This window comes from Muscardinus avellanarius (genome assembly GCF_963383645.1).
Source record: "Muscardinus avellanarius genome assembly, chromosome: 17".
Classification (NCBI taxonomy): domain Eukaryota; kingdom Metazoa; phylum Chordata; class Mammalia; order Rodentia; family Gliridae; genus Muscardinus; species Muscardinus avellanarius.
In genome coordinates, this window is record NC_137803.1 from 3,896,711 (window position 1) to 3,920,422 (window position 23,712).

The window sequence follows — 23,712 nt, forward strand, 5'->3', positions numbered from 1 at the left end:
CTGGGGTGTAGCTTGGAGGTAGAATGCCCCTGGGTTACATCCCCAGTACTGCAAAACACAACCCACTTCTATCCTTTAGGGTTTGAAATGAAATTAACCCATGTCTGGTGGGTCTAGGAGAAGCTTCTCAGTGACCCACCTGACCTGACTCACACGCCGGGCACTGCACGCTCTGCTCTGGTGCAAAAGCTGTTTGCCAAGGGATTAGGACCAACGAGAGCCCAGGAGACTCAAGAGCTGTTTGCCATGGGCCCAGGAGACGCAGAAGTTAATGTTGGGTTTTCTGGGTAAAGACGATGTAGTTCTCTTTGCAAGATTAGAGGCTTAAATGATGTATTTGTCTCAGCTGTGAAGTTGTTAAATGAAGCACCAAGCCCGTACCCAGGGCAAAGGTGAGCCTTAAAGGTAGATACCTTTGTCTTTAAGTTTTCACTTTGAAAATATATGGATTTACAAGCCAGATGTGGTAGCCCACACTTGTAATCACAGTATTTGGGAGGCTGAGATAGGAGGATCACAGGTTTGTGGCCAGCCTCAGCTACTTAGTGAGGCCCTCCACAACTTTGTGAGACCCTGTTTCAAAATAAAGACTAAAAAATAGGGCTGGGGGGCTGTAGCTCCAAGGTAATGTCTCTGGGTTTCATCCCCAGCACCACAAAATGAATAATAATGATGATGATGATGATATGGACTTACAGAAAAGTTCCAGAAGTGGTCAGGTATCAATATACATCTCCCCCAGCTAATATCTTTTTTTTGGGGGGGGGGTACTAGGGAGTAAACCCACGGATATTCTACCTCTGAGCTAGGCCCACAGCCATATATATATATATATATATATATATATATATATATATATATATATATATATATAATGTATTTTTTTTTTTTTTTGAAGCAGGGTCTTGCTAAGTAGCTGACTGGCCTCAAACCTGTGACCCTCTGGTCTTGGCTTCCCAAGTCCTGGGATTACAGGTGTGAACACTGGCCCGGCCCCAGCTAATATCTTACATAACCGTGTAAAAATGATTAAAGAAATCAACACCAGGAAAATACCAGGTACAGATTTATTCAGATTCTGTCAGTTTGGGTTTGTCTGATGAGCACAGGTTACCAGAACCGACGCACCCTCAGGGTACGACATCAGGGCTGGGGGTGATGTGGAGGGCCATAATGGCTGAGGTCCACTTTGACCCCTGACTCAGGTAGCATCTACCAGATTCATTCCTATGTGGTCTCCATTTCCCCTGCAGATTAGGATCTTGGGGAGTTACCTTCAAGCCAGGCAGGTATCCAGATTCTTCTTTTTTGTGTGTGTGTGATGCTGGGGATGGAACCCAGGGGCTTTCTACCTCTTTCTACAGTCCTAAACCTATTTTATATTTGGAAACAGGGTCGCCCTAAGTTGTGGAGAGCCTCCGTAAGCTGCTGAGGCTGGCCTCGAACCTGCGTGATCCTCCTGTCTCAGCCTCCCAAGTGCTGGATTATGAGCGTGTGCTACCACGCCCAGCTCTCCAGATTCTGAAGCATCGCCTGCAGGTGCGGGCCCCCCTGCAGCGGCTGGCGCTCCGGTGGCGCGCTCCCTCTGCCCCGCTGATCAAGGAGTCCTTCTTCAGGAGGCTGCTCCTCTCACTCACCTTTGCAACTTCTATTTGTATCAGTAGAGGCTTGTGGGTGGGAGTCATTCTGTGGGTCTTTGTCCTTTGGCAGACAGCACCCACGTACGTGTGTGCTCCATGTGGAAGCCAGATGGTGTGGGGCAAGAATCTGTGTGCTCCATGTATAAGTCAAGCATGTATGCTTCCTGTGTAAGACAGCACCTGAGAAGCATGTGTGTGCCACATGTGTAAGCCCAATGGTTCCCAAGAAGCACATGTGTGCTCCACATGTAAGCAAGGTGGATCTGATCTGAGTGTGTGTTACGTGTGTAAGTGAGAGGCACCCAAGTACGTGTGTGCTCCACGTGTAAGCAAGGTGGTGCCTGGCAAGCATGTATGTCAGACAGCACCTGGAAATCATGTATACGCTTCACATGTAAGCCAGATGGCATCTGAGCACGTACTACACGTGTAACTCAGACAGTACCCAAGTACGTGTGTGTTCTATGTGTAAGCCAGATGGCACCTGAGAAACATGGAAGTCAGATGGTGTCTCACTGTGTAAGCTAGATGGCGGCTGGTAAGCACGTGTGCTCCATGTGTAAGCCAGACGGCACACAATAAGCATGTGTGCTCCATGTACAAGCCAGATGGTGCCTGACAAGCAGGCGTGTGCTCCACACATAGGCCATGGCAATTCTCTCGGAGGTTCCTTTCACTTTATTGAGCAGCGCAGACTGAGACGCAAGGGTCCTACCACTAGGACTGGGAGGTGTGGTCGTCAGGGACCGTCAGGGAGTGGAGGGAGCGCCCTTGGCGGTCAAGGTCTTGAGAAAGGTGATAACTGTGCATGAGAGGTCACAGAGGGGCACTGTGACGTGCGGCACCTCTGCGTTTCCTAGTCTCTGGTCTGAATATTCAGACAGAAAGCAACACGCCCTGCTGACCCCATCTGATCACGGCCGGTGCCTCGTACAGCGCTCGGCTTTTGGACCGTGGCTGCTTTCTGGAGGTCAAGTCACACTGGACACCTCTGAGAACCTACCCAGGGGTCACTCGGCTAAGCCCCAGGACTAAACACTGCCAAGTGCCTGGCTGCTAACTCCACCCATCAACAGCCAGACCCACTCCTGTCCCTTCTTGGAAGTCTGCGTGAAACCTGATCAGAGGAGCAGGGGAGAGGAAGCTTGTACTTGGTGAGCGAGTCAGAAGAGGAAAGGGAGAGGGCAAAGGGCAGGGTTCCTTCTGGGCAGATACGGCTGGCACGCCATGGAAAAGCAGGTCTCTCAGTCCTTCAGCTGGGACACCTCGTACAGGTACGCGGCCAGCATCTTGGTCCCTTCGATGTAATTATGCCTGATGGGGAAGAACGGCCATGACGTCAGCATCGCACCTGGGTGCACGCTCATTCCTCCCCAGGCGCGGCTGGTTCTTTCTGGGAGCACTGCCCCCATCAGGGCCTGGGTCCTGCCTACCTTAAGAGTCTGGCTATTGTCACCTGGGTGCACGCTCACTCCGCCCCAGGCACGGCTGGTTCTTTCTGGGAGCACTGCCCCCATCAGGGCCTGGGTCCTGCCTACCTTTAGAGTCTGGCTATTTGTCCTCAAGTGCAGGTCCAGTCTGACACCCTCCCCCTACACTAATCCTGACCTGGTCTAAGAATGTAAGGGTTGCTCCTGGTGCCTTGGTAATAACGGCTTAGCCTGATCTGGGGAGCAGATCAGACCTTGTACCCAGCAGCCACGTCTCCCCCAAGCCCCTCAGTCTACCCTGGGTACCGAGATGGATGGGTCCTTGCTTCTGGCCCCCAGCAGGTCCAGGCACAGGACGCCCTGCCTGCCTGGGTCTCTCCTCACTGTCGCTAACCAGAATGCAAGGATCCTCTTGCATCCTGGGGACAGAGGAATCCCCACCACACCCGCCTAAGTGGGAATGTGCAGGAGCAGCCCACATACAGCGCATCGGTGTGTGGGGGTTTACAAGCCGATTAAAGACAGCGATGAACACCAGGCACGGGCCAGACCTTGTTTTTACAAGCGACCACCAAGGCCTTGTCTCTGCTGCCGGTCACAGCCAGGCCGCCTCTGCTGGCATCAGGAGGAAGGGGCTGGGGGTAGGGACGCTCAAGACTCGTTGACCAAGCCCTGGAGGCTCTCTCACCTGTTGAGCTTTTCATTCTGGGAGTGGGCACCGTCATCTGCTGACCCCACTGGCAACAGCATTACATTCTTGCCTGTGGCCTCCTGAAAGGTCAAGGTCACAGGAATACTGCCGCCTTCCCGGGTCAAGTCTGGCTCAACACCAAAAACTGGGGGAATGGAGGAAGAGACACAGTAAACTTTGGGCCTTGAGATCCCTCAGAGAGCCACTTCTCAGACCCTGGGGAAGGCGACATGCCCTAAGGGGTGGGCTGCTGCCAGGCACCCGCCCACACCTCAGCCTTCCTCCATGCACCGCAGACACAGCCAGGAGTCAACAGGATAGAGCAGGGGCCCGAGACATTCTCGGGGCCCTGGCATCTGACCCAAAGGCATCCAACCTGTTTGGAGGGCTCTTCTTCCAGCCATGTAGTGAGGGTGGTTGAAGTCGGACACCCAGGGCTTCCCCCCATGGCCCATGTACACCTTGAACTTGTTGGGACTGTTGAGTTCAGCAAACTTCTTAGTTAAGTAGCTTGTAACCTGAACCACAAACAGAAGAGACGTGGTGTTTTAAGCTTGGCATGGGATCGGGTGTCGGTGGTTTACAGTGGGTCTACAATGAGTCTACACCAAGTCAGGTCTATAATGAGTCTACAGCAAGTCGGGCCTACAATGAGTCTACAAGGAGTCTCATTGACACCAAGTCAGGTCTCCCTACAGTGAGTCTACACCAAGTCAGACCTACAATGAGTCTACACCAGGTCAGGTCTACAATGAGTCTACACCAGGTCAGGTCTACAATGAGTCTACACCAGGTCAAGTCTACAATGAGTCTACAGTCTACAAGTCTTGTTTTCTGTGGTTGAATACATATCTGCGTAAAAATGAAGCAGAAAGGGGGACTTAAGAAATAAAATCCAAAGCCAGGCATGGTGGCACATGCTTGTAATCCCAGCACTTGGGAGGTTGAGACAGGGGGATTGTGATTCGTGGACAGTCTCAGCGACTTAGTGAGGCCCTCTGCAACTCAGTGAGACCCAGTTTCAAAATAAAGAATAAAAAATAGGGCTGGGGGTGTAGCTTGGAGGGAGAACGTCCCTGGGTTCCATCCCCAGCAAAAAAAAAAAAAAAAAAAAAAAAAAAAAAATGGAAGAAAGAAAGAAGAAAGAAATATAATAAAGCCCAGTTATCTGAAGGTGAGGGACATTAATCTCAGGCAATCTACCCTTACGTCGATGCCCAAGTGGTGACAATGCCTAAGCTGGAAAGTGATGCTCTCACTTGCTTTACGTGAGTGAGGAGCATCCTCTGTGTGCACTCGAAACTCCACTCAGATCATGTTGGACACAGGGCCTTTGTTCACAAGAGCGGGGCTCTGATTACACGGGATTAGTGTCCTTGTGGGACACCTGAGAGATGAGGCCTTCCCACCACGTGAGCGCACAGTGAGAAGGCGGTCCACAGGCCAGGACTGTGTCCTCGCTGGACCCGCTGGCTGGTACCTTCACCTTGAACGATCCAGCCTCTACAAATATGAGGAACAAGTTCCTGTCACTTAAGCCACCCGGTCTGCACACTTTGTTATGGTGGTCCTCCAGATCATAAGCCAGGTGTGGTGGCACGTGCCTGGAATCCCAGTATTCGGAGGCTGAGACAGGAGGATGGCAAGCTCATGGCCAGCTTCTGCAACTTAGGGAGACCCTGTTTCAAAATAAAAGAGAAAATAGGGCTGGGGGTATAGCTTGGAGGTAGAATGACCCTGGGTTCAATCCCCAGTACCACACACACACACACACACACACACACACACACACACACACACACACAATGTGGTGGTATATGCCTGTGATCTCAGTACTTGGGCGACTGAGACAGGAGGATCGCTGGTTTGAGGCCAGTCTCTGCAACTTAGCAAAACTTTGTTTCAGAATACAAAAGAAAAAGGGCTGGGGATCGTTTTCAGAGGTAGGACACTCCTAGATTCAATTCCCAGTTTCACCACCCCAAGAAAAGATAAAATTGCTAGCTAAATTTCATCTACATGGAAGATGGATCCCAGAGCCAGCCCAGGGATATGGTCTAAAGAAAAAAATCTCAAAAAAAAAAAAAAAAAAAAAGAAAAAAATCTCAGTTTTCAGCCGGGTGTGATGGCACACGATTGTAATCCCAGGACTTGGAGGCGGAAACAGGAGGATTTGCAGGTTCACGACCAGCCTCAACTATTTAGTGAGGCCCTTCATAATTTGGTGAGACCCTATTTCAAAATAAAAGAATTAAAAAAATATATGGCTGGGGGTGAAGCTCGGAGGTAGAATGCTCCTAGATTCAATCCCCAGTATTGCAAAACAAACAACAACAACAACAACAACAACCCCCCCCAAAAAAAACAACAAAAAACAACTCAGTTCCCAGGGGGGCAGGCTTCAGTCTCCTCCACCCTGCAGGGACGACTCCAATCCCATCTCTCCATGATCTTCCTGGATGACTGTTTCCAGAACCTGGCTGACCTGCAGCTCCCAGACGCCTCCCTTCTGCTCATCCACACTGTGAACTCCCAGGACTCTCCCTAATCTGAAGTCTTGGGGTGGGGTCACAGGTCAGACTTGGGCCGCCCCAGCAGCCAGTGAAGGTCACTGCGGAGTGAGGTCCACATGGCCATTAACTCTGCTAAGCTCTGCACTGCTTATTCCATCATTAGCGAGTGGTGGGCTGCGCGGGGTCCGGGCTCTGCCCCCATAAAAGCCTCCTGCTCCCCTGTCCCGCCCGCACGTCCTGGCCACCTGCCTGCTCGCTGACCACTTCAGGAGTCATGTCTGGCACCAGCCTGATGGAGAACTTGCCGACCACTTTCCTAGGAATCACGGTCTTGGCCCCCGACCCAGAGAAGGCGCCCTCGATGCCATGGAGGGAGAGGGACGGGTACCGCCATCTGTGCATCAGGATGTCTTTCTGTAGAATCACAACAGACAGGGTCAGGGGCAGTCCCGACTGCTTGGGGACTGCAGCCATGCACACCCTGGGAGGCTCGGCTGGCCTCGGCCGGACGGAGAGGACACGCACAGCTCTTAAACCAAGAAGCGGCCTGAGGAGGGGTCCCGACATGCCCTCTCCCACAGCTACACCCCGTGCGGGCGGGCAGTGTTCACCTTCCCACTGGCTCTGTTAGATCGGCCGAACTAGTCAACCTTAAGAAGCAAAAGCCGCCTGCACGGGGTGCCAGTGCCCTCCTGTGCTTCCCCAGTTCCTATGCATCCAAAGTGTCTCTGACGTTGAAAGCCTCCCACTTTGCCCTGGCCGTGACCCTGCTGGCACCTGCCATCTCTCTGCTGACCCGCGCACAGGCGTCCCTCCCACGGGAGCCCACTGAGCCCTGGGGGCCGCGCACCTTGCAGTCATGCAGGAGGGTCTTGGCCCCCACGTCCTTGGCGAAGTCCTCCAGGTCGAAGTCGATGTGCTCGTACAGCTTGTGTTCCTCCTCGGTCACGGGCGCCACGGCCTCGTTGATGCCCGGGATGAGGATGCTCCCCTTCTTGTCTACGAGTGAGCCTTTGGGAGGCGGCAGGGTTTGAAAGGCTCAGGTGAGGCAGTACAGAAGCAGCTGCCCTCAGCAGCGCCAACTCCAGAAACAGGCACAGCAGAGACCCACAGTGCCCCGGCCCATGCTGCCGGCAGGAGCGAGGAGCAGCGGGCAATGGCTGCGGCGGTGACGTCCCTGAGCACGCCTAACCTCTCCAAGAGCCTCGCCTAGTAAGTCAGTTAACAACCACAACCACCCGACGAGGTGGGCAGAGCGGTGCACATCGTCCTGGGGCCCTCACCATGCTAACAACCAAGCAGCTTGCTCCAAGCCGGCTCAGCCGAAAACTGCCACGCGACCCAACACTTCCGTTTCAATGCACATTCCACAAGAAACAAGCCGCGCTGGAGCCCAGGCGAGGGGCAAAGCAGGCTCCGACCCCAGAAATGAGGTCACCCCAGCTGTGACAGCTGCTGTCCTCCAGAAGAGAGAGCGGCGCTTACAAAATCACGTGGGAGGGCGAGAGCACCACTTAGCCGACACCAGGAGGGTGCCAGGATAGGAAGCCGGGGTTCTGGACCTGCAAGAGCTGGCCACGCAGGGGAACTGAGGTGTGGCCAGTTGTAATAAGAGTGACCAGAGCACGTGCCAGCCGAGAGATGTAACAGACGCAGAGTGTAGCGAGGGAGGAGCACCCCGTGGCTCTAGGGCACAGGATGGGCAGGGGCTGGGGGGCAGGGTTTCCACAGGTGGTGGCAAGGCACGGACAGTCCCGGGCAGAGCAGGAAGATAGTCAGAAATGAAGCTCAGGGGCTTTTAAAAAAAATTTTCTTGCCTTGGTTCTTCTTAAAAATAAAATTCTTTGGTGTATTGTAATTGTACATTTGGTGAAGTTCACTCAGGAGCCTTTTAAAGAGAGCTGAGTAGAAAGAGGAAGGAGTATGGGTAGAAATGGCAGCTGGCGGGGTCGTGAAGAATGGCAAGAGGCCAAGAACAGAGAGAAGGCCAGCCCCTTGCCCAGGTCGACCAGTTGGCCCACACTCACCCATCAGCGAAATGAGGTCCGTCATGGCCTCATGCACTGAGCCGCCGTACACCCCCGAGTGGAGGTCCTTGTCACTGCATTCCACCTGGATGAAAACAAAGGCCACTTTATGTGGCTGCTTAGCGGGAGCTTACTTTTTATCATGTGATAGTACACGGAACAAAGGACTTTTATAAGCCCTGACAATTTTCCAAACTAAAATTCATTCACTCCAGGAGTAAAGCAAGATGCTTCCCCAAATCAGAAAATGAGATGAGAACAAATAATCCTGGATATGCGAACCATAGGCCCCAGGAATGCTAACTATGTGGTCAAGGGTGAGTGGGAATGCAGGCCACTTCGGAATGCTAAGTAGAAGTGTAAATGGGAATGCCGGCCACAGGCGCACTGGGAATGCTGGCCACTGGCTACAGTAAGCTGCAGGGCAACTTCTCCTGCACTCAGAGCCTTTCCTAGAGGAAGGACAGGGCCTGGCCTTTCACAAAGACCTTGCGTCTATCTCCTAAGAGGGAGAGACCCGGTGTGAATCATGACCAACGTGGACCAGCAGCCTGATGACCTGGGGTGGCTCCACCCCACCACTGCTGGGTCTTGTAATTGGGGAGGGCCAGGCCCCCCACCTGTAAAGGCTCATCACAGCACTAGCTCACTTATCACACGGAATGGGTGCTGAGCCAGGGTGAGCGCTCAGCACAGTAGGCCTTGATTTCTGTCCTGTTGAGGTGATAAAAGGCCTCTAAGTAGACAGGGTCTACTTGAATCACCACAGAGCCTGTGCAGTGGGGAGGCACCCCTATTTGGCAACCAGGGAGTGGCAGAGTCCCACGGGGCCCCGGCCACCTCCCATTACATTTAGCCTTGGCTTCTCTCTTTAGCTAGTGTGGAGAATTTGGTCCCCTAAAGATGACTCAGCTAAAGAATGAGGACTTCCATTTTAAAGAATGAGCATTTTAACTTAAAAGGAGGGGTTCTCACCAGGCACAGTGGCACACACCTGTAATCTCAATACCTAGGAGGCTGAGATGGGAGGATCGCAGATTCCAGGCCAGTCTCAGCTACTTAGTGAGACCTTTAAAAACTTAGCAAGACCCTTGTAAAGATAAAAGAAAAGCTGGGCGTGGTGGCACACGCTTGTAATCACAGCCTGTGGGAGGCTGAGACAGGAGGATCATGGTTCGTGAACAGCCTCAGCTACTTAGGCCCTTTGCAACGCAGTGAGACCCTGTTTCAAAACAAAAAGAATAAAAAATAGGGCTGGGGATGTAGCTTGGAGGCCCTGAGTTTCATCGCCAGTACTGCAAAAACAAAACAAAACAAAAGATAAAAATAAAAATAAGAACTGAGGTGTAGCTTGGAGGTAGAAAGCCTCTGGGTTCAATCCCCAGTAACAAAAGGATTTCTCAAATGCTTTGTATATGACTCAGCCTTCTTAGATGGACTAGATTTAATCTCTTCAATCATCCCAAGGCAATATTACAAGTAATTCTGTCCCAGCTGGACATTGGACATTGACTGCTAAGCCTCAGACAGTCAGCTGGGCGTGGATTACTTGGGCACTGCCTGGCCATGCCTGGGGTGCAGCGATGGCCGACGGAACCTAAGAGGTGGGCCCTGGGCAAGCTCTGTGCTTCTCTTTTGTGCATGGCCAACTCCTTGATACGCACCTGCTTTAGAGTAAAGATGCCAGGGAGGCATAAGGGTTAGTGAGAAGCCCCGAGAGCCCAGGCCATACCTCAATGAAGAAGTAGCAGATGCCCCTGAGGCCGTACGTGAGGCACGGCTTCTTCTTGCCCAGCCAGTAGTTGTCAGAGATGCACACGTAGTCCACATCTTTAAAGAACTTGTCTTTCTGGGCGAAAATCAGCTCGTCCAGGCCTTCGGAGCCAGACTCCTCCATGCCTTCGAGGCAGAACCGCACGTTGACAGGAATTTCCTGTTGGAGGAAGACAGCAGGAGGGGGCTCAGCATCCCCACCTTCCTTCCAGAAGCAACAGGCAGAAAACTACTGTACCGGTATTTATTGGAAAATTGCTTCAGTATTCATTTCTGAAATGTAAAAAGCAGTCAGAGCCTGGGCGCTGTGCGGCACTCGGGCAGGGAGGGGCGGCGGCTGTTACGTTGCTGACCTCTCTCACGCTCCACCCCTTGTTCCAAAGACTAGCCTACAGTAAGAATGTAAGGAAATTCAGGCCGAAGCCCTAGAGAAAATCGAAGCCTTTAGCCCTAAAAAATATGTAGAGGCAAACAGTGCCTCTGTTTCCCTTCTCTCCTCTGTGACCCGACCTGGGTTTAGGACGCTGCTCTTTCTTCTCTATTTCCTACTGATTTTGTAATAAAGACTTAACTGAAGCTGCACCAAACTACTAGTTTTAATTTCCCTCTCCAACAAATTCTAGTTGAACAGAGGAAAAAGAGCCCAGAGCACCAGGACAGCTAAACAACTACCGATGCATCTGAGATTGCGAATCTCCAACATCACCAGGACAGCTAGACAACTACCGATGCATTGGAGATTGCGAATCTCCAACATCATCCAGCCTGTTACATGCAGGCAAGCAGCCGCATTTGTGAGCCCAGTCAACAACTGGAAACTGGAGCCGGGCGTGTGGCGCACACTTGTCATCCCAGCATCTGAGAGGCCGAGATAGGAGGACCGTGGTTTGCAGACAGCCTCAGCTACTTAGTGAGGTCCTTTGCAACTCAGTGAGACCAGGCTGGGGGTGCAGCTCGGAGGTAGAATGCCCCTGGGTTCCATGCCCAGTACCGTAAAAAAAATAAACCTAAAAATTCATCTTTAGGGCTGGAGATGTAGCTTAGTGGTAGAGCGCTTGTTTAGCATGTATGGGGTACTGGGTTGGATGCCCAGCCTGTAAAACACACACACACACACACACACACACACATACACACACACACACACACGCACACCTCTCTCTCTCCCTCTCTCTCTCTCTCTCCAAGTGTTGGGAAGAATCTTGCTGACTGGTCAGTACTATGACCTTTGAGCTTGTCTAAAACAATTGAGCTTTTAATGTTTGCTGAAGTTGAAAACAGGTATAATCTGAAACCCGAATCACCTGGACTGATCAAGATTAGGGATACCAGCCTTCTCGGCCCAGTGATTTCACAGTGTGTCACTCAGGGGACCAGGTGAACCCGTGGACTCTAGAGGGCGGGGCATACCTGGCCAGTCTTCTGATAGGCCTCCAGTGCATTCATCCAGCCGGCCACTGGCCCCTTATCATCCGTCGAACCTCTCCCATACAACTTGCCTAGAACAGCAATCAGCAAATGCAGTTATGATCTCGGGTGAGTATCTGCTAAGGTCTTAGCACAGGAACGACGTGGCCTCTTGGGTCAGGCTTTCTCTTGCCATCAGGAACCCTGGGTGTCCATCCAGCACCACGGCTAGAACCCACTATAACCCAGGAGGCAGTCACGTGGGCGCCTCTACATTACCACTTCCCTCTCTCAGCTGCTGCAGAGACTTCTAGTCCATTTCCAGGGAACCCCACGCTGGGGGCTTGTTAAAACCCACCTACCAAAAGTGGCTGGTAGCCATTGGGGCGGGAAGCCGGGCAGCAGGGAGGAAAGGCGTGCGGCGTTGTCACAAGCACCACAAGCCGCACTCACCCCGCTTTAGCACCTACTCTGTAAACAGCAAAACTTGGGTTTTTATTATTTATTTCCTTTAGTTCTCACTTTGAAAATGGCAGGACATGACACTACATTTTTTCCTTTTTTTGCGGTACTGTGGATGGAACCCAGGACCACTGTACCTCCAAGCTATACCCCAGCCCTATTTTTAGTCTTTTTATTTTTGAAACAGAGTCTCACTGAGTTGCTAAGGGCCTCGCTAAGTAGCTGAGGCTGTCTGTGAACCACGACCCTCAGGTCTCTGCCTCCCGAGTGCTGGGATGACAAGTGATGACAGTACTTTTAATCAGTGTCCTTGGTCCTGTAGTTCCCGCTCGGCCCCTGCTTCCAGGGCTGCTGATGAGAGCAGGGGCCTGGGCTGCGACCTGACTCAACAATGGGGGCAGGCAGGGCTGGAGTGCAGCTCAGTGGTCAGTTATCACCGAGCACGTGCTGGCCCTGGCTTCCATCCTCAGCACCATGGGGGAGAAGGGGCAGCAGACTCAGAGGACCAGCCCAGAGCCCTTTCCTGTGATCTGGGGTAGAGCCTCACAGGAGGCAGGCGGTGGAAGGCGCAGTCTGCGCAGCCTGTGGACCCGGCTCAGGGCTCGCCCACTCTCACACTGGCCCTCCCGCCTGTCCTGGCCCATCTACCTACTTCTGCCTCCTCAGAATGCCTGCAAGGTCTGGCAGCTCCAGCACGACCCACCCCGAAGTCTTACGACCAGCATTAGCTTGGGAAGTTCCTTTTATAAATAAGACCCAACTTTTCCAACAGCTCACGCAGAAACTCTCCTAAAAAGGATCCTTGCTCCTGTGACTGCGCAACTCAGAGGTGCGCAGGTTCTCTGTGGTCACAGGGGCCTTGCTAGCCCATGGTGGCTGTGGGCATCGGCCGTGGTGCTCGGAGGGGCCGGGCAGTGGCCGCGGGCTGGGGACCTGTGCCGGCTCCACGCCGCTGGCCGCAGGCGAGTGGGAAGGACTCGTCTGGAGAGCCGCCTCCTCCAGCAGGTGGCATGTGAAGGCCTCGGAGGGGGCCAGCCACGTGAACAAGTGCTGGGGAGACCTCAGTGTGGGAGCGGCAGCGGCCCAGGGCACGGGGCAAGAAAGACGCCATTTCTGGAGCAGGTGGTGGGAAGATGGGGCATTCATGACTCGTGAGCCAAGATGAGGAATCCTGCTCTAGGCAGCTCAAGCTCACCTGTGAGGGAAACGCCCTGCGCACTCGGAGGAGTCCACAAGTAGCTATGACGAGGATGAGGGGGTGGGATGAAGCTTCAGGAAGAATGCTGCCCTCAGTATGAGGACTGTCAGACACAATGCACACCAAGCCCGGGCAGGTCTGAAGACAGACTTGGCATCCAGTTAGAAGGGAGGGTCTGCAGCTGCCCCCGAGGGCCCTGGCACAGACGCAGGGGCTTCCTCACCTGGTCTGCAGTGCGTGAGAGCCAGGCGTGGTGGTGGCGCACGCCTGTGATCCCAGTATCTGGGAGGCTGAGACAGGAGGCTTGCAGGTTTGTAGCCAGCCTCAGCAAGCATGTACGTAGACTCGTTTCCAAAATAAATAAATAAATAAATAATAAATAAATGAATGAATAAATAAATAAAATAGGGCCAGGAGTGTAGCTTGGAGGCCGAATGCCCCTGAATTCAATCCCCAGCACCACACATACACACACAAAAGAAAGAAGACCATGTAATGTGAGAAATGCAAGCGGAGGACTTCATGCCACGAGGGGACGGGAGAGGACAGCCCCCAGTGGATTCTTCACCGGGTCTAACGGGCTTGTTCCTGCTAGGAGTGGGAGCCCTCTGGGAACAGGGCTGGTCTCGCCCTCTCTGGGAGGCAGCGGTCCAGGAAAGAATGCTGGCTTCTAGCATCTCAGGGAGGGCACGAGACGTGGCGAATGCCTCCAGCGCCCCAGAGCAGCTCTAAGTCGGGGTGGGGACTAGGTTACGGGGTTTAGAGGCCCACGCAGCTGGAGAGCCCCAGGAGGAGAGCGCAGAGGACCCGAGCCCAGACGAGGTGTGCTTCCCGGGGAAGGGAAAGCCTTCTGGGCTTTCAGTGAGGAGGCAAACGTGAGAAATTCCCAAGCCCGATCTCTAGCTAAAGTTCAAAACCGTCTACACTAGACAGATCAAAGAACAAGAGACTACTGCTGATTTTTCCAAAGGTAAAATGGTAGAAATGTTTCTCCCAAGGTAAAAGGTCAGCGCTCTTCCTCTGGGAAGCCAAGAGCCCGGGGAGGCGCCGCCCGTCCCTCACCATCTCGCTCCACCAGGCTGAAGGGCTCGCTGTCCCAGCCATCCTCCAGCGCCGCGGGCTGCACGTCCAGATGCCCATAAATACACACGGTCTTCTTCTGAGGGTCGCAGCCCAGCTTGCCGAGCAGGATCGGGGGAAGTGGGATCTCAGAGCCATCAGGGAGCTGAGTCAGAGGGAGAGATCACAGGAAAGTTTATGGATACATCAGAACTTACAGCAGGTATTATTCAAATACCCCTGGGTTTTCTTATCTGTTCTAGCCAATCAATCTCTGCTGTATAGGTTAAGATCATATTGTCTAATAGTCATTAATTGGCAAGAATTTACTTTCCTGTGATGCAGGTTGGGAAACTCTTAGTCTGATTTAAAAACAATTCATATAGCTGGGCGTGGTGGAGCACGCTTATAATCCCCCGCTTGGGAGGAAGAGACAGGAGGATTGTGCAGATTCAAAGGCAGCTTCACTGGCTTAAGAGTCCCTGTTTCCAAATAAAACATAAAATAGGTCTGGGAGTGTAGCCCGAGGTAGAAGGGTCCATCCCCAGTACCACCAAAACAAAACAAAACAAAACAAAAACCAATTCATATAACAAAATATTATGCAGGTGCATTCTGGGGTATAGCTTAGTTCATTCTTTTCTGAAATGATGGTTAAGAATAACTATGATCTTTTTTTCCAGTACTGGGGATGGAACCCAGGGCCATTCTACCTCTGAGCTACACCCCCAGCCCTTTTTTTAATTCTATATTTTTTTGAAACAGGGTCTCACTGAATTGCAAAGGGCCTAAATAGTAGCTGAAGCTGTCCTTGAACTGTAATCCTCCTGTCTCAGCCTCCCAAATGCTGGGATTACAATCATACGCCACCACACCCAGCTACAACTATGATCTTAAAAGAAGCATTTTTGAAAGTGTGTATGTAGACTACTATTATACACAGAATGGACAATAAACCAAGACATTTTTTTTTCCCCTTTTTGTGGTACTGGGAATGGAACCCAGGGGCATTTTACCTCTGAGCTACACACCCAGCCCCATTTTTTAATCTTTATTTTGAAACAGGGTCTCACTGAGTTACAAAGGACCTCTCTAAGTAGCTGAGGCTGTCCTAGAACTGTGATCCTCCTGTCTCAGCCTCCTGAATGCTGGAATGACAAGTGTGCACCCCCATGCCTGGCAAAACAAGACTTTTAAAGAAGTACAATTCCTATGAAGCAATACAAAATGAAGTAGTGATATCTGGCACTCCAGAGCTGTTTTCCCAAAGCCCTTGTCAATCAGTTAATTGTCCACCATCCTGCAGGAACGTAGGGTGGGACACAGGTCACAGAATTCTCTGCGTCAGGAGGAGACAGGTGGTGATGGGAAGGCATATCCGTGTTAGGTCCCAGCCCACCCTCCAGGGGTCAAGGGTCTCTACCTGCAACCTAGGCCTCACCCAGAGCTCAAGCATCGCCTCTATGTCCCTATGTTCTAACAGAAAAAACCATGATGGCTACTAAGGGTCAGGAACAGTGGCCACGACGAGGGAAGGTAGTGCACCCTGTTTCAGCTGTAGGAGGAGGGGACTGTTCCAACCGGCCCATCACGCCCATGGAATAGTCCAGCTACAAGAAACTGCCATTCACGAGAATATCTGTTAGTAAACCAAACACACAAACGGCGCTGCTGATGAAGCAAGACAGACGCTTTACAGTGAAGAGGTGAAAGGAGCAGCCCGGATCAGGGTGGCGCTGCTGAGGGGCTGAGGAGTGCCCAGCTCCCAATGCCAGGGCGCCCGGCGCTGAGTGCCACGCGCTCAGGGGTCTCGGCAGGAGGCCGGGGTCTGTAAGAATCAGGACTTGTCTTCTCAGTAAACGCGCCTTATAAAAACCCAAGTCAGCCGGGGTGTGGTGGCGCACGCTCGTAATCCCAGCCTGTGGGAGGCTGAGACAGGAGGATCGCGGACAGCCTCAGCTACTTAGTGAGGCCCTTTGCAACTCAGTGAGGCCCTGTTTCAAAAAATAAAGAATAAAAATAGGGCTGAGGGTGTGGCTTGGAGGTTCAATTCCCCAATATGGCCACAAAACAAAACAAAACAAAAACAAAAACAAACCAAGTTGCGCTGTAGTCCGACAGTGACCAGCGCGCACTGACCCGTGTCCCACTGAAGTGCACCTTCAGGGCTGTGGGTGCATGTGGCCCCTCTGCAGGCTGCCCACAGCCACCCGGGGCAGAGCTGTTCCTCACGCCCTCTGCCCTGGTCACACACGCACGGCACGTGACCTCTGCAGCCACAGCTAGCTCTCAGCTGGTCTGAGCAAGAGAATGGTTTTTAAATGACCACAGATTCTCTCTAAATAAATAATTCTCTCAAGCTGTTGGGCCCAGAGGCAAACTGGTTCTGAAATTCTCTATTCCCGAAGCTCCCAGTGTCGACTTCCCTCCAGAGCATCGAAACACTCCGGCCCCCGTTTCACTCGTTTCTGCCCTGGGCTGTGGTGGCTCCCAGCCCCCCGCACACCTGCCTGGGCCACCATGCCCGCCCTCTGGACAGGGAGCCCCGGGGCCAAAGCAACGCACAGGAGAGAAGGTGCGGCGTGCTGTGGCAGAGCTCCTACAGTGACGCAGTATTTCAATTCCTTGTTAAAAACAGGAGTTAGGCCGGGCGTGGTGGCGCACGCTTGTAATCCCAGTACGTGGGAGACTGACACAGTAGGACTGCGCTGGTTCGAAGCCAGCCTCAGCTACTTGGGAGGCTCTCAGCAATGTCGTGAGACCCTGTTTCCAAATGAAATATAAAATAGGTCTGGGAGGGTAGCCCAGAGGTAGAAAGCCCCTGGGTTCCACCCCCAGTACCACAAAACAAACAAACAAAATAAACAAACAGGTTGTTAGGTGATTCAAAATAGTGCAATTAGTCACTTTAATCTTTAGTAGAAGGCTCTTTCTCAAGGACTGCCCTGTGAAGTCTGATGAATAGAATAAGTCTACCTATTGTAGTGAGACAGCTCTTAAAAACTATTTACCCCACCTGTATTTGTTTATATATTGCAAAAACAGGTGGGAGGGGCAACTCAAGTATGCTTCTATAGGAAAACAGCACGAGGAGGTCGGCGTGCTGGTGCGTGCTTGCAATCCCAGTACTTGGGAGGCTAAGATGGGAGAATCGAAGGTTGAAGGCCAGCCTCAGCAACTTAGCAAGACCCTGTTTCCAAATAAAAAATAATAAGGGCAGAGAGCGTGGCTCAGAGGTAGAATGTCCCCAGGTGCGATACCCGGTACCAAAAAATATACAACAAACAATATTAGGAAACTGTTTACTCTTCCAAGAGCAGGAACAAAAATCACTGGGAGGCTGAACTCAATCTGAAGGCAACTACTGAATTGGTTGTTAGCAGAAAATCTGAAAAGAACAATAGTAGCCGGGCATGGTGGCGCACGCTTGTGATCCCCACACTTGGGAGGCTGAGACAGGAGGACCACACAGGTTCGAAGCCAGCCTCAGCTACTGAGTGAGGCTCCCAGCAACTTAGTGAGAACCTGTTTCCAAATAAAATATAAGAAAAAATAGGTCTGGGAGTTTAGCCTGGAGGGAGAAGGCCCCTGGGTTCCATCCTCAGTACCCCCCCCCCCCACACACACACACAATAGTGAACGAGGAGTCCGGAAAGCCTAGATTTCAATCCCGTCTTTGCTGTGAACCTACTGTGGGCTCCCGGTGGAACACTCAGCCCACTCAGCTGAGGTGAGCACCCTCAGCTAATGGCCACACCCCAAATTCTAGGACCGTAGTTTCAACTCAACACCGACATCAACAGACAAAAGAATGGAAGTAACCAGAAAACTGTCTAACCTTTGAAAATATATGGCACGAATTGTGCAGTTCGTGCAGGGATGAAGTAACTTATTTTTTTATTTTTTGGTACTAGGGATGGAACCCAGGTGCATTTACCTCAGAGCTACACCCCCAACCCCATTTTTTATTCTTTATTTTGAAACAGAGTCTCACTGAGCTGCAAAGGGCCCCACTAAGTAGCTGAGGCTGTCTGCGAACCATGATCTTCCTGTCTCAGCCTCCCAGTACTGGGATTACACACTTGCATCACCATGACTGGCTTGGGATGAAGTCATTTAAATGGTTGTTTATTTAAATTAAAAAGAAATGCCGGAAGCCAGGCGTGGTGGCCCACACTTGTAAGCCCCGCACTTGGGAGGTGGAGACAGCAGGTTCGAAGCAAGTGGCTTAAGAGACCCTGTTTCCAAATAAAAAATATATATAAAATAGGTCTGGGAGTATAGCCTGGAGGTAGAAGGGTTTCCAGGAACCCCAGTACTACCAAAAAAAAAAAAAAAAAAAAAAGAAAGAAAGAAAAAAAAGAGAAAAGAAGCCATCCTCATCTGTCAGAACCGTGCATTAAAATACAACAGATAGAGCCAGGTGTGGTGGCACACGCTTGTAAATCCCAGTGCTTGGGGGGCTAAGACAGGAGGATCTTGGTTGAGAACAGCCTCAGCTACTTAGTGAGGCCCTCTGCAACTCAATGAGACCCAGTTTCAAAATAAAGAATAAAAAAAATAGGGTTGGGGGTATAGCTTGGAGGTAGAATGCCCCTGAGTTCCAACCCCAGTACTGAAAAAAAAAAAAAAAAAAAAAAAAAAAAATTGCAACTGCTCCCCCTGCTGCCCCATAAAATCTCCCTTAGGAAGAAGAGCTCGGGACTCGGTGCTGTACGAATGGGGCACTTCACCATGTTTAAAGCTGCACAGATTGGCTGCAACTTCCTTTTTTGAAAACTTACTCGTTTCTGGGACAGGAACTTCAGCTATGCAAAACCATTCTGTTCACTTACTCCAGCAAAACCGTGGTCAGTTCTCCTTTCTAGAGGAAAGTGCTGACACCCTAAGCCCTTTGCCCCAGTCCGGTGGAGGCCCCTACACGGCGGCCACGCTACATGGCCGGGACCCAAATGAGGCCCTTTCCTGCCTCGGAAGCACGGGTCCTCCATGAACCTGCGCAGTGCCACGGGTGCCCGGGCGGAGCCTGGTTTGTGCTTCTGCCAGGCAAGGAATGGCAGGCGTACCTTTTGCTTCCCGATATCCACCAGTTCCACGGAGCCACCCAGCTGCTGGATATCTGCGGCGGCAACCTCCATCATCCTTCTGATCTCACCTCTCTTCTCCGGCCAGGCGGAGACGCTCTGGATGGACACCCATTTCGCAAGTTTCTGTTTGTGGAGAGAAAGGGAAAGGAGATTGTGAAAAGTTTCTCTTCCAGGGAAAGCATCCCTGGAAGATGTCGGTTTCTAGCACACCAAGCCTGGCTACTGGGACCACTCCACTCCGACCACGCGGACTAGGTGCAGAGAACAGACCTATCACTCTGTGTGTGTGTGTGTGTGTGTGTGTGTGTGTGTGTGTGTGTCCATGCACACTGAAGATCGAACCCTGGGACATTCTCTCTCTGAGCTACACCCCAGCCCTATTTTATTTTGAAACAGGGCCTCCCTAAGTTGCTGAGGCTGGCAGCAAACCTGTGGTCCTCCCATCTCAGCCTCCCAGGTAGGAATTACAGGCATGCGCCACCACGGCCCGCTACACCTATCACTTGTATTTTTTGCTCAGAGTTTAAAAACTGTTTCTACCGACCCTGTACCATCTGTGCCACAAGCAGAAAAGCAGAATGTGAGAATGTGTGAAGGTAAAATGTGCTGAGTTCCTTAAATAAGTTTCTTTCTGAATCTAACAAAATAGAAAGATATAGAAAGTACACAGTACTGTCCCAGTGGAAATTAGCTTGTCTATCATCCTGACAATAGCCAAGTTTTCTAAAGTATAATTTTTAGAATGAAGATTCTAAAGATTTTGCTTGACATGTGTCTATCAAGAATAACTTTCATAAGTATGATTCTCTAAGTTAACATCAAGAAACATTAATGTATAACATCAATTAGTCACTTAAAACATGTTAAACATAAACTAGGCTGGACATGGCGGTGCATGCTTATAATCTCAGCCCTTGGGAGGATGAAATAGGAGGATCGTGGTTCACAGACAGCCTCAGCTTAGTGAGGCCCTTTACAACTCAGTGAGAACCTGTTTCACAATAAAGAATAAAAAATAGGGCTGGGGGTATAGCTCAGAGGTAGAATGCCCCTGGGTTCCATTCCTAATACTGAAAAAAAAAAAAAAACAATAACCCACAAACTAGTTGTTAATTTGTAACTATCACAACAAACCATGGATGGAGATTAAACAAAAATCTCAAAGTAGTTTTGTTACTTATAGAAACAGATACTAACATTTCCCGTCAAATGCCAAAGTGTTAATTTATACTCTAAGGAGAAAGCTATGTAACATTTTTAATACTTGCATAATTCACATTGGCTTCTGGAAAGTTTCTCTGACCCCACAGGATTAAACCAAATTTCACTATTTGCAAAGAAGAGCTAGCCCCTTACCTTAATATAGCGATCCTGGTTTTCATTAATATATTGAAACAGGGCAGTGAGGACCGACATCTTTCGAGCAGTCCGCAGACCTTGAAGGTTCTAGGGAGGAAAGCACCCGGTCAGGACACTTGCAGGGAGAGACTGAGGTGACCAGCTGGAAGACACTCCTTCAAATCTCTGATCAGAGCTGTGTGGGCCTCCACCCCTTTGCCAGCATTGCGACACTCCTCACGGGACTTCTCCAGGAAGTGCCTGGCTTGGGGGGGGGGGCGCTTGCAGGCAATCTCCAAAGGAGGTACTTCTCAGTAAAAGTGATTGCCAGCGCTTAAAAAAAAAATCACATGTATGTGTGTATATATGTGTGTGTATGGGACTAGGGATTGGACCAAAGAGCACTTTACCACTGACCTAGACATCCAGCCCTTTTTTATTTTTTATCTTGATCAAGACAGGGTGTGGCCTTGAGCTTTCCCTTCTCTCCCAAGTACTGGGATTACAGGTGAGTGCCACCATGCTGGACTTAAATTATACATTTATTTATTTATTTATTTATTTATTTATTTATTTATTGTGGGTCTGAGGATGGAACCCAGAGCCATTTGACCTCCGAGCTACACCCCCTGCCCTATCTTTTATTCTTTATTTTGAAACAGGGTCTCACTGAGTTGCGGAGGGCTTAATTAGCTGAGGCTGTCGAAACCGCGATCCTCTGGTCTCAGCCTTCGGAGTGCTGGTTATTATAAACTTGCACCACCACGCCCGGCTTAAATTGTACTTTTAAAGCATACAAAGAACTTTCACTCTCTATCACCACAGAGGAAATGGTCACTTCAAGAATCTTAGCAAAATGTCAGATCCTGCTTCTGCAGCCGCAAACCCACAACACAGCCAAGAGGATCCCAGGAAAGCCAGGTGAGTTGTTTAGGAAGGCTCCTGATCTTGGAGAAACTGCCTGGAGGGCTGTGGCGTGTCCTGGCTTCACAAGGTCTAAGATGGAGAAACTTCCCCACTGCACAGGGGACAGCTGGATAAGGATATCCTACTGCTCCAGATAACTAGAAAGGATTCGGAATATTTTCACTGTAATGATCCATGTGTGAAGAGATGTTTACCTTGACTTGGACATTACACATTGCACACATGTATAGAAACATCACACATTCCATGTGATGTTTATTATGTTTTCATATATCAGTAAAAATATAAATTTAAAAAGCTGCTGGCTGTTCCGGGGGCACATTTTTTAGCGCTGAGCTTCCATGCGTAGGACCCAACTCCGGCTTTGCCTTACAGATGCAGAGAAAGTAAACCAAGGGATTGCTTTTAAAAGTCAGAATGAAGCTGGGTGCGGTGGTGCACACCTGTAACCCGAGTACTTGGGAGGCTGAGACAGGAGGATTACAGGTTTGAGGCCAGCATCAGCAACTTGCAGAGTGCACACAAATGGTTCTTTCAGTTGAGAATCTGAGTCCACTCAAGGTATGTACTGAATAAACCCCTAACTCGTGATCCAAGTCTATATAAACCACTAACACAGGGGTGGGAATCTCCCATTTGCCCGTCCTAGAACTCCCATCATTCATCAAAGATACACGAACCTTCCTTTGGCCACCCCTCCCCGCCAACATTCAGGACGACACGGTTATCAGTAGCAGGTCCTGTGACAGGCTCTATCTCGTCTTCCACCGAGTGAGCCCTAGGAAGACGCCAGAATCCAGCTGTGGCCGCGGGTGCAGACCGACAGCCTCTGCGGGGCAGGGCCCAGGGTCTCAAGGGCTCTAGACCCAGGACCTCCTCTACCTTACGGAGGAGGAGATGGAATGCGTGGCCCCCACACCAGCAAGCCGGCCGGGGAAGTCTTCTCCCCCCGGGGCTCCGTCCCGCAGGCACCTCCAGCCTTAAACCCAGCCGAGGCTGGGGCCCTTTGGCCCCAGGGCGAGTCAGGAGGAAGGCAGAGTCCGCAGCAGGCCTCCCTGGGCGCCGGCGTGCGGACCTCGGCGGCACAGGTCGCCGCCACGCACCACGGGGCCCGGCGTGCGGCCGAGCCGGCCCACCCCCGGCCCGGGACGCTCGGCTGAGCCCCCGGGGCCAGGCCTCGGACCCGGAGGCCCCCACGAGCCCGGGCCGGCCAGCGCCTCGGGCGACTCAGGGCCTCCACGGCTCGCACCCGGCTGCGGCCCGGGGCGCGGCGCTCCCGCGGGGGCCAGGGCGACCCCCGCCACCGGCGGAGGCCCCCGCCCGGCCGGGTCCGCACCCCGATCGCCCACCCCAGAGGAAGGCCCCGCGGGAAGCCAGCTTACCCCCGCCGGTTCCGCACCACGTGTCCCGGCCCCGCCCCCAGCCGGGGCCCGCCCCGCCCCGCCCCCCACGGGGCCAGGAAGGCGGGCGTCGCCACGCCCCCAGCGACTGCCCCGCCTCACAGGCTAGCAGAGCTCCGCCCGCTGCCCCACTGACCAATCCCCGACCTGACTGGGAGAGCCCGTCACGCCCACCCACGCCTCACCCCGTCTGGTCGGCCGACATAGCCCCGCCTCTCCCGGCCGTCCAGCTCACCAATCCTGGCCTGGTCTTCTGGACGGGCATTGCCCCGCCCCGCCCCAGGAGCTCCCTGACTGGACAGGAGAGCTGACTCGCCACGCCCCTCGGGATGGGCGGGGCGGCCGAGCTGCGAGGAGCCGGTCCGGGACCGCGGGAAGGCAGGTGGCCCCGAGCTGGGCTTCCCGGCCGTCTCCCGGGGGCGGGGCCTGCTGCTTCACCGGGAGCCCGAGACTTCATGAAGTCTGAAACTAAGGCGCCCGGGTTTTGGAGATCCCGTGACGCGTACCATCGGGACGTGCGCTTCCTTGCAACCCCGGCCCAGCCGGATCCGAGGAGGGGCATCCTGTGGCCAAAGCGTCCATTTGAATGAACCTGATTGCAAAGTATTAGCAGCACTAATACCCGGCGTGGAAATACGTTACATTATTAGTGTTTAAGTCTCAGGATCCCAGGAATCCATGAAGAAAGTAGACCCCCTGCGATTTGAGCACCGCCGCGTCCCCCTGTGGCCTTCACAGTTCTGGGGTTGTTCCCTTTTCC

General features: G+C 52.1%; 1 protein-coding gene across 2 annotated transcripts; it reads right to left on the reverse strand.

Annotated features, from left to right (window-relative positions):
• Positions 1-2,884: 2,884 nt before the first annotated feature.
• On the reverse strand, positions 2,885-20,703 carry CNDP2 (carnosine dipeptidase 2; the record flags this gene model as incomplete). 2 transcript variants are annotated; one of them, XM_080714783.1, is made up of 11 exons in its annotated part: positions 2,885-2,954; positions 3,759-3,906; positions 4,138-4,279; positions 6,524-6,688; positions 7,125-7,285; positions 8,302-8,386; positions 10,034-10,234; positions 11,485-11,573; positions 14,204-14,366; positions 19,267-19,410; positions 20,644-20,703. In XM_080714783.1, the coding sequence occupies 11 exons, from the start codon at positions 20,701-20,703 to the stop codon at positions 2,885-2,887; spliced, it is 1,428 nt and encodes a 475-aa protein (XP_080570909.1). The 2 variants fall into 2 exon arrangements, with proteins under 2 accessions (XP_080570909.1, XP_080570910.1); XM_080714784.1 differs by lacking the exons at positions 11,485-11,573; positions 14,204-14,366.
• Positions 20,704-23,712: the final 3,009 nt, after the last annotated feature.